The sequence below is a fragment of the Ostrinia nubilalis genome, chromosome 21 (assembly GCF_963855985.1).
Source record: "Ostrinia nubilalis chromosome 21, ilOstNubi1.1, whole genome shotgun sequence".
Lineage (NCBI taxonomy): Eukaryota > Metazoa > Arthropoda > Insecta > Lepidoptera > Crambidae > Ostrinia > Ostrinia nubilalis.
The window spans coordinates 1,418,316-1,430,943 of NC_087108.1; the positions used below are offsets into that span (position 1 = coordinate 1,418,316).

The 12,628-nt window shown below is 39.0% G+C and overlaps 1 protein-coding gene across 1 annotated transcript in view; it reads right to left on the bottom strand.

The window, feature by feature from the left end:
* Positions 1 to 12,628, bottom strand: part of LOC135082414 (protein strawberry notch homolog 1-like) — an 83,980-nt gene that overhangs the window by 70,084 nt on the left and 1,268 nt on the right. Inside the window, exons 2-5 of the mRNA XM_063977208.1 lie at positions 10,291 to 10,393; positions 6,687 to 6,800; positions 5,819 to 5,920; positions 1,055 to 1,221 (exon numbers count right to left, since the gene is read on the bottom strand). Coding sequence (XP_063833278.1) covers positions 1,055 to 1,221; positions 5,819 to 5,920; positions 6,687 to 6,800; positions 10,291 to 10,393 — 486 coding nt within the window. The remainder of the gene's footprint in view (positions 1 to 1,054; positions 1,222 to 5,818; positions 5,921 to 6,686; positions 6,801 to 10,290; positions 10,394 to 12,628) is intronic.

Sequence of the window (12,628 nt, forward strand, 5' to 3'; positions counted from 1 at the left end):
AGTGACAAGGCCACATCTATCACTCTTATGCCTAGTAAGTAATTCAAAAATTGGAGGGAAAAAGTCGTTCAGACAGTTATGCCCTTGTCCGTCCAATTTTTTTTATTCTTTGGTCTTAAAGTCGAGTGCAATTCCAAAAAATTTGCTTAGAAATTTAACAATTTAACTAAAACTCCAATATGAAAGAATTAAGTTATAATTAAAAACAGTGTAGGTACTGAATAAAACAGAAAGAGACTATTTCTTTGTTAAGTTTATGTTATTTTTATTAAAATTCTATTATTTTATAAGTAATTACGAGCATATTTCCAGAGTTTTGCTAAGTAAATTTGTTTTGGAACAGTAGTTACAAAAGAGTGAAGACTAATTAAAGAACTAACGGCCGCCCACGACTTCGTACGCGTGTACCCCGTCTAACCCCCTCAGGGTTGGAGTTTCGTAAAATCCTTTCTTAGCGGATGTCTACACCCTATAAGGAACCTACCTGCCAAATTTAAAGTTTGTATCTGTTATAGTTTCTGACATTTTGTGATGAGTGAGTCAATCAGTGACCTTTCGCTTTTTTATAGATAGATACTAAAAAGTCATGTTATCTCTAAGTTTTATTCACTTTTTTTGTGTGAAGTTACTTTTAAATTAATAAAAAAATACATTATTTATGCAAAAACACTGCTTATTTTTATTCTAACATCATCCTAAATTAAAGCTCAAATTGGTCATAACTACAAAATAATTTAGATATTGGTGGAACAAGGGCATAAATGAATCCCCTCCTTGAAAAGAAAATTAATATAAAAAAAACTAAAAGCTTTTTATTCTTGCAAGCAATGCGCGTAAAAAGTATATAGTATATAGTTTATGTCATGCAAAGGTGGACCACTTTACAGGAATATTATCAGAGCTAGACCATATTAAATCCAATAAAAATCTTAAAATAGCTCTCCTGTAAAATTGCAAAAAGTGCAATTGTGCCCTTGTTCTACCGAAGGTGCGACATGTTGTGCTGCAGTTACGAAAATTAATCTTAACAGCCAAGCCCCAGAGTTCAACTTACCTTGTCAGGCTGCCACATGCCAGCGGCCTTGGGTTGTCCCCAGGGCGGTAGCTGCGCAAACTGCCCAAGCATGCCCGCTAGAGGCCCTCCCATGCCGGACGCCAGTATCTGGTTCAGGTTTTGTAGCAGGTACGAGTTCATGCCGGGCATAGTGCCCACCATTTCCACTGGGAACGAGAGATATTGAATTTAACATCACTGTTCACGGCAGCGTAGCGTACTAAATGTGTACGCGTCTTTGTACGCTTGGTACGCCTGTATACAATTTCGCTTACGCGACGCTGCTGGTCCGTCGACAGAGTTACATTTCTTTGTAGGCGTCCAATGCCGCGTACGCGTCTAGTACGCCACGCCACTGTGGACAGTGACGCTTAAGACATTTAAAGGGGAGAACAAGCAACATTTTTCGCCAATATAACAGCAATATTGTGTCAGTATAACGGCAATCTAGGTTGGATAGGGAAAATGCTGATGTTTTGACAAGTTGTACCAAAACATTGTTGCCCATATTATACTACTGTGAAAATGTTGTTCGTTCAGAAGACTTACACCCGTATTCACAAACGATGCTTGCTTGAGTGAAGCAGCAAATCGAACGCACAGCGTTGAATAGTTCTGTGATTGGTTCGTGTGTCACCCTGTGCGTCTACGCGCACTTTGAGATCTCATGGTAATGTTTGTGAATACGGTCGTTAACTTGATAAGGTCAATTCTTGAAAGCATTTCGTTGAACGCCCTATCAGCGCTATCTGTCTCGCTCTCTCATGTTAAGGTAGAGCAGAAAATGGTGAAATCCATTAGGATCGATTGCTGTAAAGATAAGAATGCTCTATAATTGGCTTTCTAATGTAATTAATTACATAAGAATTGATTAAATAATGAAAAAAATGCGTCTAAAAGACGCAATAGAGCGCATCTACGCAATATTATTATTACGCATGTCAGAAGCTTACTAAGCTTACGAACGACAGCACATCAAGCCAAACACTGTATCTTATGTACTTGTAATAGATGTATTATTGCAACAAAAATGCAGTCTGATATCCTATTAACTGTACAACTCTGTCGGAGGCCATACATTTTGTTTTTAGAGAATTTAATAACAGGCGATTTAGAGCGAACTGCTTTCAAGAATTGCATTTATGAATTATACTTTGAATACAATAAATGGCTCCTCAAATGCGAGTTTATTTGAATTCAGATTTTTATGTCTCTCAGCTATATTTTTAACCGGATTAACTTAACCAAAGCGAGTATCACACCGACTACTTACTGACCGAAATGCAATGATATTTTTTAAAGATTTTTATTTTAACTTTTAAACTGCAAATCGCTGCTTGATTCCGTACTTTTACTTTACTTTCTATACAAGGAATACTTTTATACTGTTCATATATCAGTCAGTTAATAGATAGAAAAAGAAAACCGCAAATGAGAAGCCCTTTAGTTTAGTATACAGATGTAGGAAAAATATTTTATAACGCAGCAAATACACCGAAAGCTTAATACTTCAAACATTTATGCTCCAAGTCTACCATTCTTCAGAAAACAACCAAATAACATGAAAAACTGATAAAAAAGGAAAATAACTATTGTTCAAAATGCATACACAACAGGATACAGATCGGTATCTAACTTTCATAAAGATATTTACATGACAATGTTACGGTGAAGGTTAAAACAGAATTTATAATAAGATTCTATAAAGTACTAAAGAACAAGAAAAAAATCATATCAGTAACATTTGAAGTCAAATAATAGGATACAATAAAGAGAATCAAAATAGCTCATTAGTAAGAAATTAAAAAGTAATTATGTCAAAAATAATAAATAAAACATAACAGTTGAGTAAGCCTAAATCTACTGTAAATACATCAACATCCCACAAGACAAACAGTATTCAATGCTAAATACTACGACCACAAAACAAAGTGCTCCAAAACTACGACCATATTATTAAAATAACATAATTTATCAAATCAAAAAACCATTATGTTCTACCAAAATATCTCTGATTATAGTCATTTGACGGCTCGCTACAACAACTTCGAACATCAGAGTTCAGGGGCACTCCAAACGTGCCACTTTTAGCATCAGAATCGCGCGTTTTAGCGACTGTCGATGCAGCATCATGATTTCGCGACTTCATGCTTTCGGACACGGTATCGGAACCGCTCGTTTTAGCGACTGTTGCTGCCGAAAAGCGACACAATCGCCACGTTTGGCGTTTTAAGTGTGCGGTATGGAATGTGTGGTCACTGCATTCAGCTTCTAAAAAGCTGTTACTGTGCCTTTCGGTAAGCATGCATCGAGCATGTGTGATGTGGCTCTTATTTATTTCCATAATACATTGTATGCCAGTTGGAAATTGTAATTTAAATTACAATTTATAATATAGCGGCTGAGGCTACAACGTGATGCAGTTCGTGGAAACAAGGGTGAGTCATTAGGTGGGCCAAATACAGTCTAGCTTATCTTGCTGCCGCTTAGATTATTTGGGCTAAACGCTTCTGTGTAGGCTCAGTTAAACTTGCGATCTCTAAACTAAAAAGATGAACGGTATTAAGTTTCCCACCAGGACACGTAAATCAATTAAATATATCTTGCTTTTATAAATTCTGTAATAAGTCAGCCTTTAGGGCGCCCGAAACGCAGCGTTCTGGATGGTAACATGCTGCGCAATTTCTAAATACGAGCCGTAGAGTCGTCAAATGACTAAATGCCTAATACAAAACAACGCTCAAAACTCGACTCCATCTCAGCCAAGATGGCCTGTGTAATGAGGGCTATAGTTTTTATACTTAAAAAAAGTTGGCACCACTGCAGTGAGGAAACCTTACTCTGCAGAGGCGCCACCCTAGTGAGTGCAAATGCGAGAGTCCTCCTACCGCTTGAGTGCTCACAAGTTGGCGACACAATGAGTGACTTGTCTCGTCACTCATTAGTAGCTACAATGACGCCTACTGGTGAGAGCAAATACGGCAGCCCTCATTGGTTTATTTTCAACCAATCAAAAGTCTTGCTACGCTCGAGATAGAGTCGAGTCTTAGAGCGCTTTCACATTAGGGCGTTAGTAGCGCGACTACAGCGCGGCAGCGGCGTTTTTATAATGTGAAGGCATGCATCCGCTGTCACACAGTATGAAATTTTCGGTAGCGCGTCTGTCGCGCTGCTAAATGTAAAAGCGCTCTTAGGCTAAGAACTCATGGCGCGATTTTCACCCGCACCCGCGGCGGTTGCGGGCCCGCAGCTTCTGTAAAAACTAATGCACAAACTCACGACGCGGTTTTCGCCCGCAGCGGGCGCGGTTGTAATCGGGTCCCGCTCGGCGGTTTTCGCCCGCGCGAAAATCGCCCGACCGGCAGGCGACCATTTGTACCAGTGACTTAGCACGCGGTGAGTTCTTAGAATAACCGCGCAAATAACAGCTCCCGTGAGTTTTGAAATAAAACCGCAATTCCACAACAGCCGCGGGCGCGGGTGAAAATGCGCCGTGAGTTCTTAGCCTTAGCGCCTTTTCACACGTTGCGGTTGCCGTCTATCCGGAGCCGGGTACCCGGTGGTGAAGTGTATGGGCATGGTACGTAGCTTTCACATGTTCCGGCGTAATTAATCCGGCATGCCCATACATTCACGACCGGGTACCCGGCGCCGGATAGCCGGCAACCGGAACGTGTGAAAAGGCACTTAAAGTTCGTTGAGACGGAGCTACGCGTGCAGCGTACTCACTCTGTGCGAGCAGCGAGGCGGCGCTGTAGGCGGAGGAGCCCGCCGCGAAAGCGGGCGCGGGCGCCGGCGCGGCCGCCGCTACAATGCGAGAACACTTCAGTGCTGGTTTGTTGGTGCTTTTGTTTATTTAATCTTTCAAAATGTACAAACGGCGGAATGAGGGCTATCGTTTTAGCGCTCACCAGTTAGCGCCACTGTAGAGTAAGGTCCTGTCACTTGCTAGTAGCGAAGACAGTGGCGCCAACTTGTGAGCGCTAAAGTGGTAGGAGGACTATCGTATTTGCACTCATCAAGATGGCGCCACTGTAGAGTAAGGTCCTGTCAATCGCCAGGGGTGCCAACTGTTATGTATAAAAACGATAGCCCTCATTATGCCAGGGGGCCTGGTTCAGACACAGCGATAATCGCGCGGTTGCTGGGGCTTGGCAGATCTCGTATTTTTTTTTTATACAGAACATGGCAGGTATTTGCATAAAACCGGAACCGCACGGTTACCGCCTCAGTCTCGCCAATGACAACCACCCAGAAACGCGAGTTTATCGAGCGTGTTTGAACCAGACCTGTTATTTTACACACATCTCTTCAACGCTTGTCATGTTGGAAATACTTACATGACACGTTTATTATTTGTCGAAATGTTTCTATTCTACATATAAATATGCACGAGCACGACTGAACAAATGGCGTAGGGCCGCCAAAATACCAACGGGTTTTTCTTCTTATTTAAAGCTCGCCTTATATTTTGACCGTTATTCACTATTATTAGGCCCTTCGTACTTAAGGCTACGCAAGACTTCGTTACCAAACGGTTTGCCTGTATACGAGCCTCTATGCATTTGTATTATGTCTAATGACCACAATCATCGGATATCGAAGATTTCGTTAGCCTTGTGTACCGAGGAGCAGAGGACAATATTTTCAATTCTGAAAATGGTATTCACAGTCGCCAACGGACGAGAGAACCTAAATTTTAATTTTAATATTCGGCTATAGCAATCTCAACTTTATTTACAGGTACGTAGGTGTGAGACTTACTGCCGCGCCCCATTCCCATGTTGAGAGGCTTGGTGATCTGGCTGGCGGATATCTTGATAGGCTTGACGTTGGCCGCTTGTCCGAACGCTAGTCCTGACGCCGCTGTTAGACCAAACATATTCTAATTAGTTTTTATTATTTTTCTGGCGTTAGGAGTCGCCTGTCGATATATTTTTAAAACGAACGAACTGCCTTAGGTGAAAATCGAACCCACGAGGGCCACGACCTTTCGCTTGCCGGGCGACTGCTTACTTGGACACTGGATGAACCCGTCGAAATTTTCTAATTAATTAAAATTTTACAGGGGGTGTTAAATGTGCATTATTTGCCATACAAGAATAAAAACAATATTCTTCAATCATTTTAACCAAATAATATACGCTGCTAGACAAAAACCTCTCTAAGGATTTTTAAAAAGATCATTCTTGCGCTGCCCGTATCCAGATTACTCCAAGCGTTTCTCGCGACCTTCATCAGAACGTCGGTGCTGCATTCCTTATACTTTCAGCTAATTAATCTTATCAGGAATCGACTTAAATCAGACAAAATATCCAGACATGACTGGGACTCGAACCCACCATTACGCTTTAGGTACCTAATCAAAAGTTAATAAAACCTCGTTGCAGGTTGAACAGATTCTAAGACAGTCAGCTATCTCCTGAGACTACTCGACCTTCATAAGTTTGGTTTCATTGGCAGCCAAGCTGTAAATCCTGGCTATACAGGAGTTGCAGTGATGGCAATAAGAAGTGGAATGTGCCAATGTCCACAGGTTTATAGTAAGTGCTGGGATCGAGAGATTATACTCTCGTTAGTTTGCCTGACTATGTCCAAAAAAAGAGTTTCTACAGTAAAGGATGATACTTACCAGCCAACGGATTAGTGGTGGGTTTGACGGTGACCTGCACGGGGGCCGGGGTTCCCTTAACCTTGGCGCCCGTCTGCCCCATGCGGGCTGCCGCTGCCAGGGTCTTGCCGCCGCCTGGACCACAGAAATGGTGAGATTAATACTTCATCATGACATAGCTGACCCTATAACTTCATATAGAAAACCTGCCGGGCTAGGACGCGCCGTGATAAAATCTTATCGACGATTTTAGACGACAAACGTATGGGCTTATCGCGTAAAATCGATAAATGGCGCGATAAACGCTTATCGCGGCGAGCATCCTAGGCCTACTGATCGATAGAATTGTTTATAGAGGGCATTATTTATAGCTATAAGCGACAACAGCCCAATGGTGCCGAAGTAAGATCCGAGGAACGCGGGTTCGAAGTTCGAACTCCTCCGCCGCTCCATTGTGGTGAACCGATTCGTTAACAAAAGCATTTCTAGCTTAAGAAAATGTTCCTTTAAAAAATGCTAATATCTTATTAAAAATTGATAAATCAGGTTGTTTCCTTCTCTAATCTTAGCGTAACTAACCAAAGATGAAACATTTATGCAACTTCTGCACTGAAGCTTCTGTATAACTTTACTTATGGCCATAAGTACTGTTCACTAAGGTTCAAATAGGACGTTTGGAGTTTAGTGAACAGTGCAGAACACGTTTCTATAGACCCAATAGACATCGTACACCTTTATGTGATAGGGGCGATGCCATTCGAACTTCTGACTCTACTTATAGGCAGCCTTGTATATTGTGGGCCGAGTGTACACAGGGTTAAATGCTTACACCAATGCCCATTCCGCATCAAACCGCGAAACAATACACTGATCGATTACCAGCCGTGACAGCCTATCCAGATAAACGAAGATAATACAAAATCTTTCGACTTTCGACAGACTACTGCAAGGTTGTTTCAATTTCAAGTCAATAACAAGAATTATAATATTATTTGCATGGAATATTAAACCATATACTTTTGGTATGCATTTTATTCCGAGTGCAATGTGATACACGTGATTCTATCAATATACGTCTGAATTTCAAGTAAGTACGTAACAAAAATTACAATATTCCATTGCGTGAAATATTACATGTTGCAAATATCCTACAAAAAATATTCACGGGACAACGTGACACTGATGTCAACTTGCAAATACTTAGGCCTCTCGCCCACGGCGACTTTTATTAACAACAACGACGGTGTTAACAAATTGCTACTAAGTCGCATTTGCAACGCGCTACAGTAGTGATGCCAACGCGCTTCTTGTCGTGTCAAGAACAAACCAATACAGTGTCAGCCCAAAACTCTGCTACAAGGGTGGCGTTGTCAGTAGCATTAATTAAACCTTCCCGAGTGCAGTTGTTTGGGCTCTCAGGGCACGACATCATGTGCTTTATGGACTGGGGAACACGCTAAAACATCGCGACTGTATCGATGCAAACGCGCGACCGTGTCGATCGACATCGGGGAGCACAGGGAGAGAGGGTGGCAACTCCCAGGTACTTTTGTGCCGTTACTGAATTGCGTTTGCATCGCGACAGAAGCGCAACAGTATCGCTTTTGTATCCCGCGGGACTGAATCGTGTTTATGTAGGCGAGGACACAAAGCTAGGGACCGCATTGCGACTGCATCGATGCGAACATGCGACAGAATCGCTACAAAATCGCCGTGGGCGAGGGGCCTTAGATCGTATCGATATGCAGGCAAAAGTACATACGTTGAATGGATAATATCTGCAGCAATTGCGTTTCAGGAAGCCTGTCTAAAAACGACAGTATTCCCGGTAAGATAGGCCACTTTTCCTTTGCAAACCCACAAGGACAGCAGGACAGATTAGCATATTACATAGTTGTTCAGACAGGGGTCATTTTTGAATAACATCAAGCCCCTTTTGTGAACCAGATGATGTTACCTGAATACTGTCAAAAGAATGGGCAAGAAAGGAATAAAACGTTTCTTAATCCATAATTAGGCTGGGTTGCACCATCTTACTTTAACTTTGACAAACGTCAAAAATCTGTCAAAATCCATACAAAAAGCACCGGTTATCGTCAAAGTTACGGTCAAAATTAGGTGGTGCAACTCAGCCTTAGTATAAATGTGAAAGAAAACTAGTTGCTGGACCAATGTTGATGAATCTTAAAGACAGGACGTAAAGAAAGACATGGTAACACGGACAATGGACATATTAAAGTGAGTTTAATAGGGGATAAAGGTCTATATGGAGAAGCAATTATATCTTAAGTAAGGGATCTGTTAATTGATATTTTTTTTAGTTACTTTTTTGGTCAATAATAATAGCAAGTAAAGTTATGAGCGTGAAGAGCGATACAGACTTTCTGGGATTTTTCGAAATTAGCACACGAAACGAAAAAGATAGTAAAATGGAAGAAGGAAAATAATATAATGTTTCATGTTGTTGGTAACATACCGTAATAAATAAAAATACAAAGGCAGAATGTATAGTTACAAATTAATGAAAGTAGGAAAGTTCAACCAAAAATATACATCCCTTTTGACCAACAGAATCTTCTTGCTATAGACCTATTGTTTATCACTAATTATTGTAAATAATAATTAGAGAAAAATAAACACTGGTGATACTAATCCAGTTTTGAATGAAGGGGCAATGTGTGTGACAAAAGGATTAATCCTACTAATATTATAAATGCGAAAGTTTGGATGTCTGGATGTTTGTAACTCTTTCACGCAAAAACTACTGACGGATTTTGATGAAAATTTACAGTATTATTGTTTATAACCCAGAATAACATATAGGCTATAATTTACGACGATCTGTGACAAAGTAAATTACACGCGGGTGAAGCCGCGGGCAAAAGCTAGTTAACTAATAATGTTATTTTCAAAATGACTCCCTTATCTTAAAAGAATTGTAAACAAGCATTTCTGAAGGTCTGATTCTCCTTGATACTTTTTGTAGCTAAAAATATCAGTGCAATTTTACAGATGACGTCTGTCACGTGTATTGGAAACCACAGGGTGCACTATCATATCATATAACTAGAGAACATAATTATTTTAAGAAGCTACTTTGACTATTGTATGATAACTATAAACTGTTGTATTTGAAAATTATAAATAACTTGAAAAAATCGAACTAAGGCGGGAATTGAACCCACCTTAGGCAGTTCGATTTTTTCAAGTTATTTATAATTTTCAAATTAGTTTGAGATGCACCTCTTAAAGCTAAAAATTAAATAACTATTGTATTTATTTAGAGTTTAACCTTGTTAATTTTACCAAGTTTGATTGATATAGCATCAATTTTAATTGGTATTTTATTGAATTGTCAATTTTTGTAAGTATTTATCTCACAGAAGCTTTGGAGATCTCAGATTTTGAATTCAATTTCAAGCACACAATAGTTGCATTTCAAAATATTTAGACCAATCTTAGGAAAGAATCTATGACTGCTATTGACTCAAGTTTGCCCTCAAAACTTGAGTCAATAGCAGTCATAGATTCTGATTATGGTTTGTAAAATAGACCTCAGTCTATTACAAGTTTGTGTACAATAGTAATAAGCAGTATAGATTTGTCTAAAGAACATTTATCTTACCTGGAACTTCCAAATTGTCTGGATCCTCATCATCATCGAAGTCAGAGTCGTCAGAAGGCGTGGGCGGATTGTCCTCATCCTCACCGAAGCGAGCGCGTTTAGACTGCCAAGGAAACAAAACATTTTAGCTATGTATTTATTAACCCTTAACTGGTATCGTGGGGGCCGCGCGGCCCCCACGCATGACGTTTTCTTTGATTTCTAAGAAGCTACGCATCATGGGCAGCCAATATTTTTGGTATTCTCATAACGGCACTACTTGCGTCTGGTGCAGGTGTTTCAGCACTGCATCATTCACTAGGACGAAGTTATGCACGTGTTGGGGTCCGCGCGGCCCCCACAATACCAGTTACGTTAGTTTTTTTTCGTGGTAATTTTTATATGTTTTTTGTTTTTTCGGTATTCATTCAAGATGCCATGACTTATAAGTGATTAAACAATAGAAGATACCTAAGAACGAAGTTTTTGATTCCAAATTAGCATGCCAGACGAAGGATATAGTGATAAAAAATTATAGGTCATTGTGAAGACCTAGTAACCATTTTTCGGTCGATAATGAGGAAATTGATTCTGATTCTCAAGTTATTTCTACATAGAGTGAAGATGAAGATGTTGTAGGACCTGGTTAATCCAGCTGCTATGATAAAATAAATACAATTGGTCTCATAATCCATCATAAAATTTACATTTTTATTTTTATGAAATGCTAATTATTTTTTATAAAACATTACTATAAAACTTTATTTATTATGAAGTTCACATATTATGGATTAATTAAAATAATAATATTTTTGGTTATATATTTCGAAACGATGGGTTTCATGGATATTTGTAACGTTAAAAAAATATTACGTAAAAAGTTCTTACTATTATGTAATCTCTTGTAGTACATACGTAAGAAGGTTAATATAAAATAAAAACTAAATGATTACGTAGAACTAGCCTGATATAAACTATTTATGAACATTTATTCAAGTATATGGGTAAAACATGCTTGCTGGAAGTAAATATAGTATGGGGGCCGCGCGGCCCCCACGATACCAGTTACGTATGTCCAGTTTACGATACCAGTTAAGGGTTAAAGCAGGGAAGAATCTGGTTGCAGGCAGCGCAGGACTGGTTGTTATGGAAATCCTTGGAGGAGGCATTTTGTCCAGCAGTGGACGTCATTTGGCAGAAACTAACGAACGATGAGTCAGGTTATCGCAATGAGGGTTCTAAGCAGTTTGCTTCTCCTATCCCCTTTAGCTTAATTTTTGGATACCACTTGGTCCTTGCTACATTGGTCGGTTCTTGCTACATTGGTCTTTTTTTTTCTATTCTATCATGCAATCAATCAGATGACTATGAACAGATTTGTTCTGTGATTATAGGCGATGAGAGCAGAATCTCCACTGGGACTCACTTCATGGTTAATTCTGGCTGATCCAACTATGAAAAATATTTGTCAACAATAAAATCTCTATGTTGATAGTACGAAGACACATCTGCGATACATTTACAGAATTACTTTTCTCAAATAATACCATGTGTATATCACATGGTATTTTTCGAGGCACTGTATTTCACCAAATAATACCATGTGTATTTCACGTGGTACTTTTTGAGACACTTGAAATCATATTCTTGAAAACATAAACAAGACACAAATTGCATATCTAGGAATAGTTACACAATTCCAATTATTGTCTACATTTACTATTTTGCATACAACTAATATTTTTAGGCTTTTTCAATATTATGTAGCTCATACTGCTGTATCAGCAATGTTTTGTTTTGACAATTAAACTAAATTGTCTAGTCATTTTGTTGTGCAAGAAAATGACAATGAGCTAATAATTATTTTACTATGGTTTGTTATGATGCAGAGAATGAGCAAAAGTTTAACATCAAGACCTGAAAAAGACTTGCTTGTTGTAGGAAAAATCAAAAATGAAAAGTAAATTATGTATTTGAGTACCCAACCAGTAGAAGTTGTTTACTTACTGTATCACAATAAACAAGAAATAAGATGATGACTAATGTAAATGACTCCTACGTTTTTGCTTTTTATTGTATTATTCTAGTTTTATCTTTAACAAGAAAATCAAATCACAATATTTATTTTGATTTCAGCTTAAGTGCTGAATTAAATCATTATGTTTGTCGAAATGGTATTATGCCAAATACTAGTCAATCAAATCAAATGCTGACTTAATAAAATGATCATAAAATAGCCCAATCCATATACATAACCTAAAATTACGCTTGATAATAATGATTCTCCAATGACATTCGTCAATACAATCCTAATGGACTACAATATGGGTCAATTAATTTAATACCATGACAGTAAACA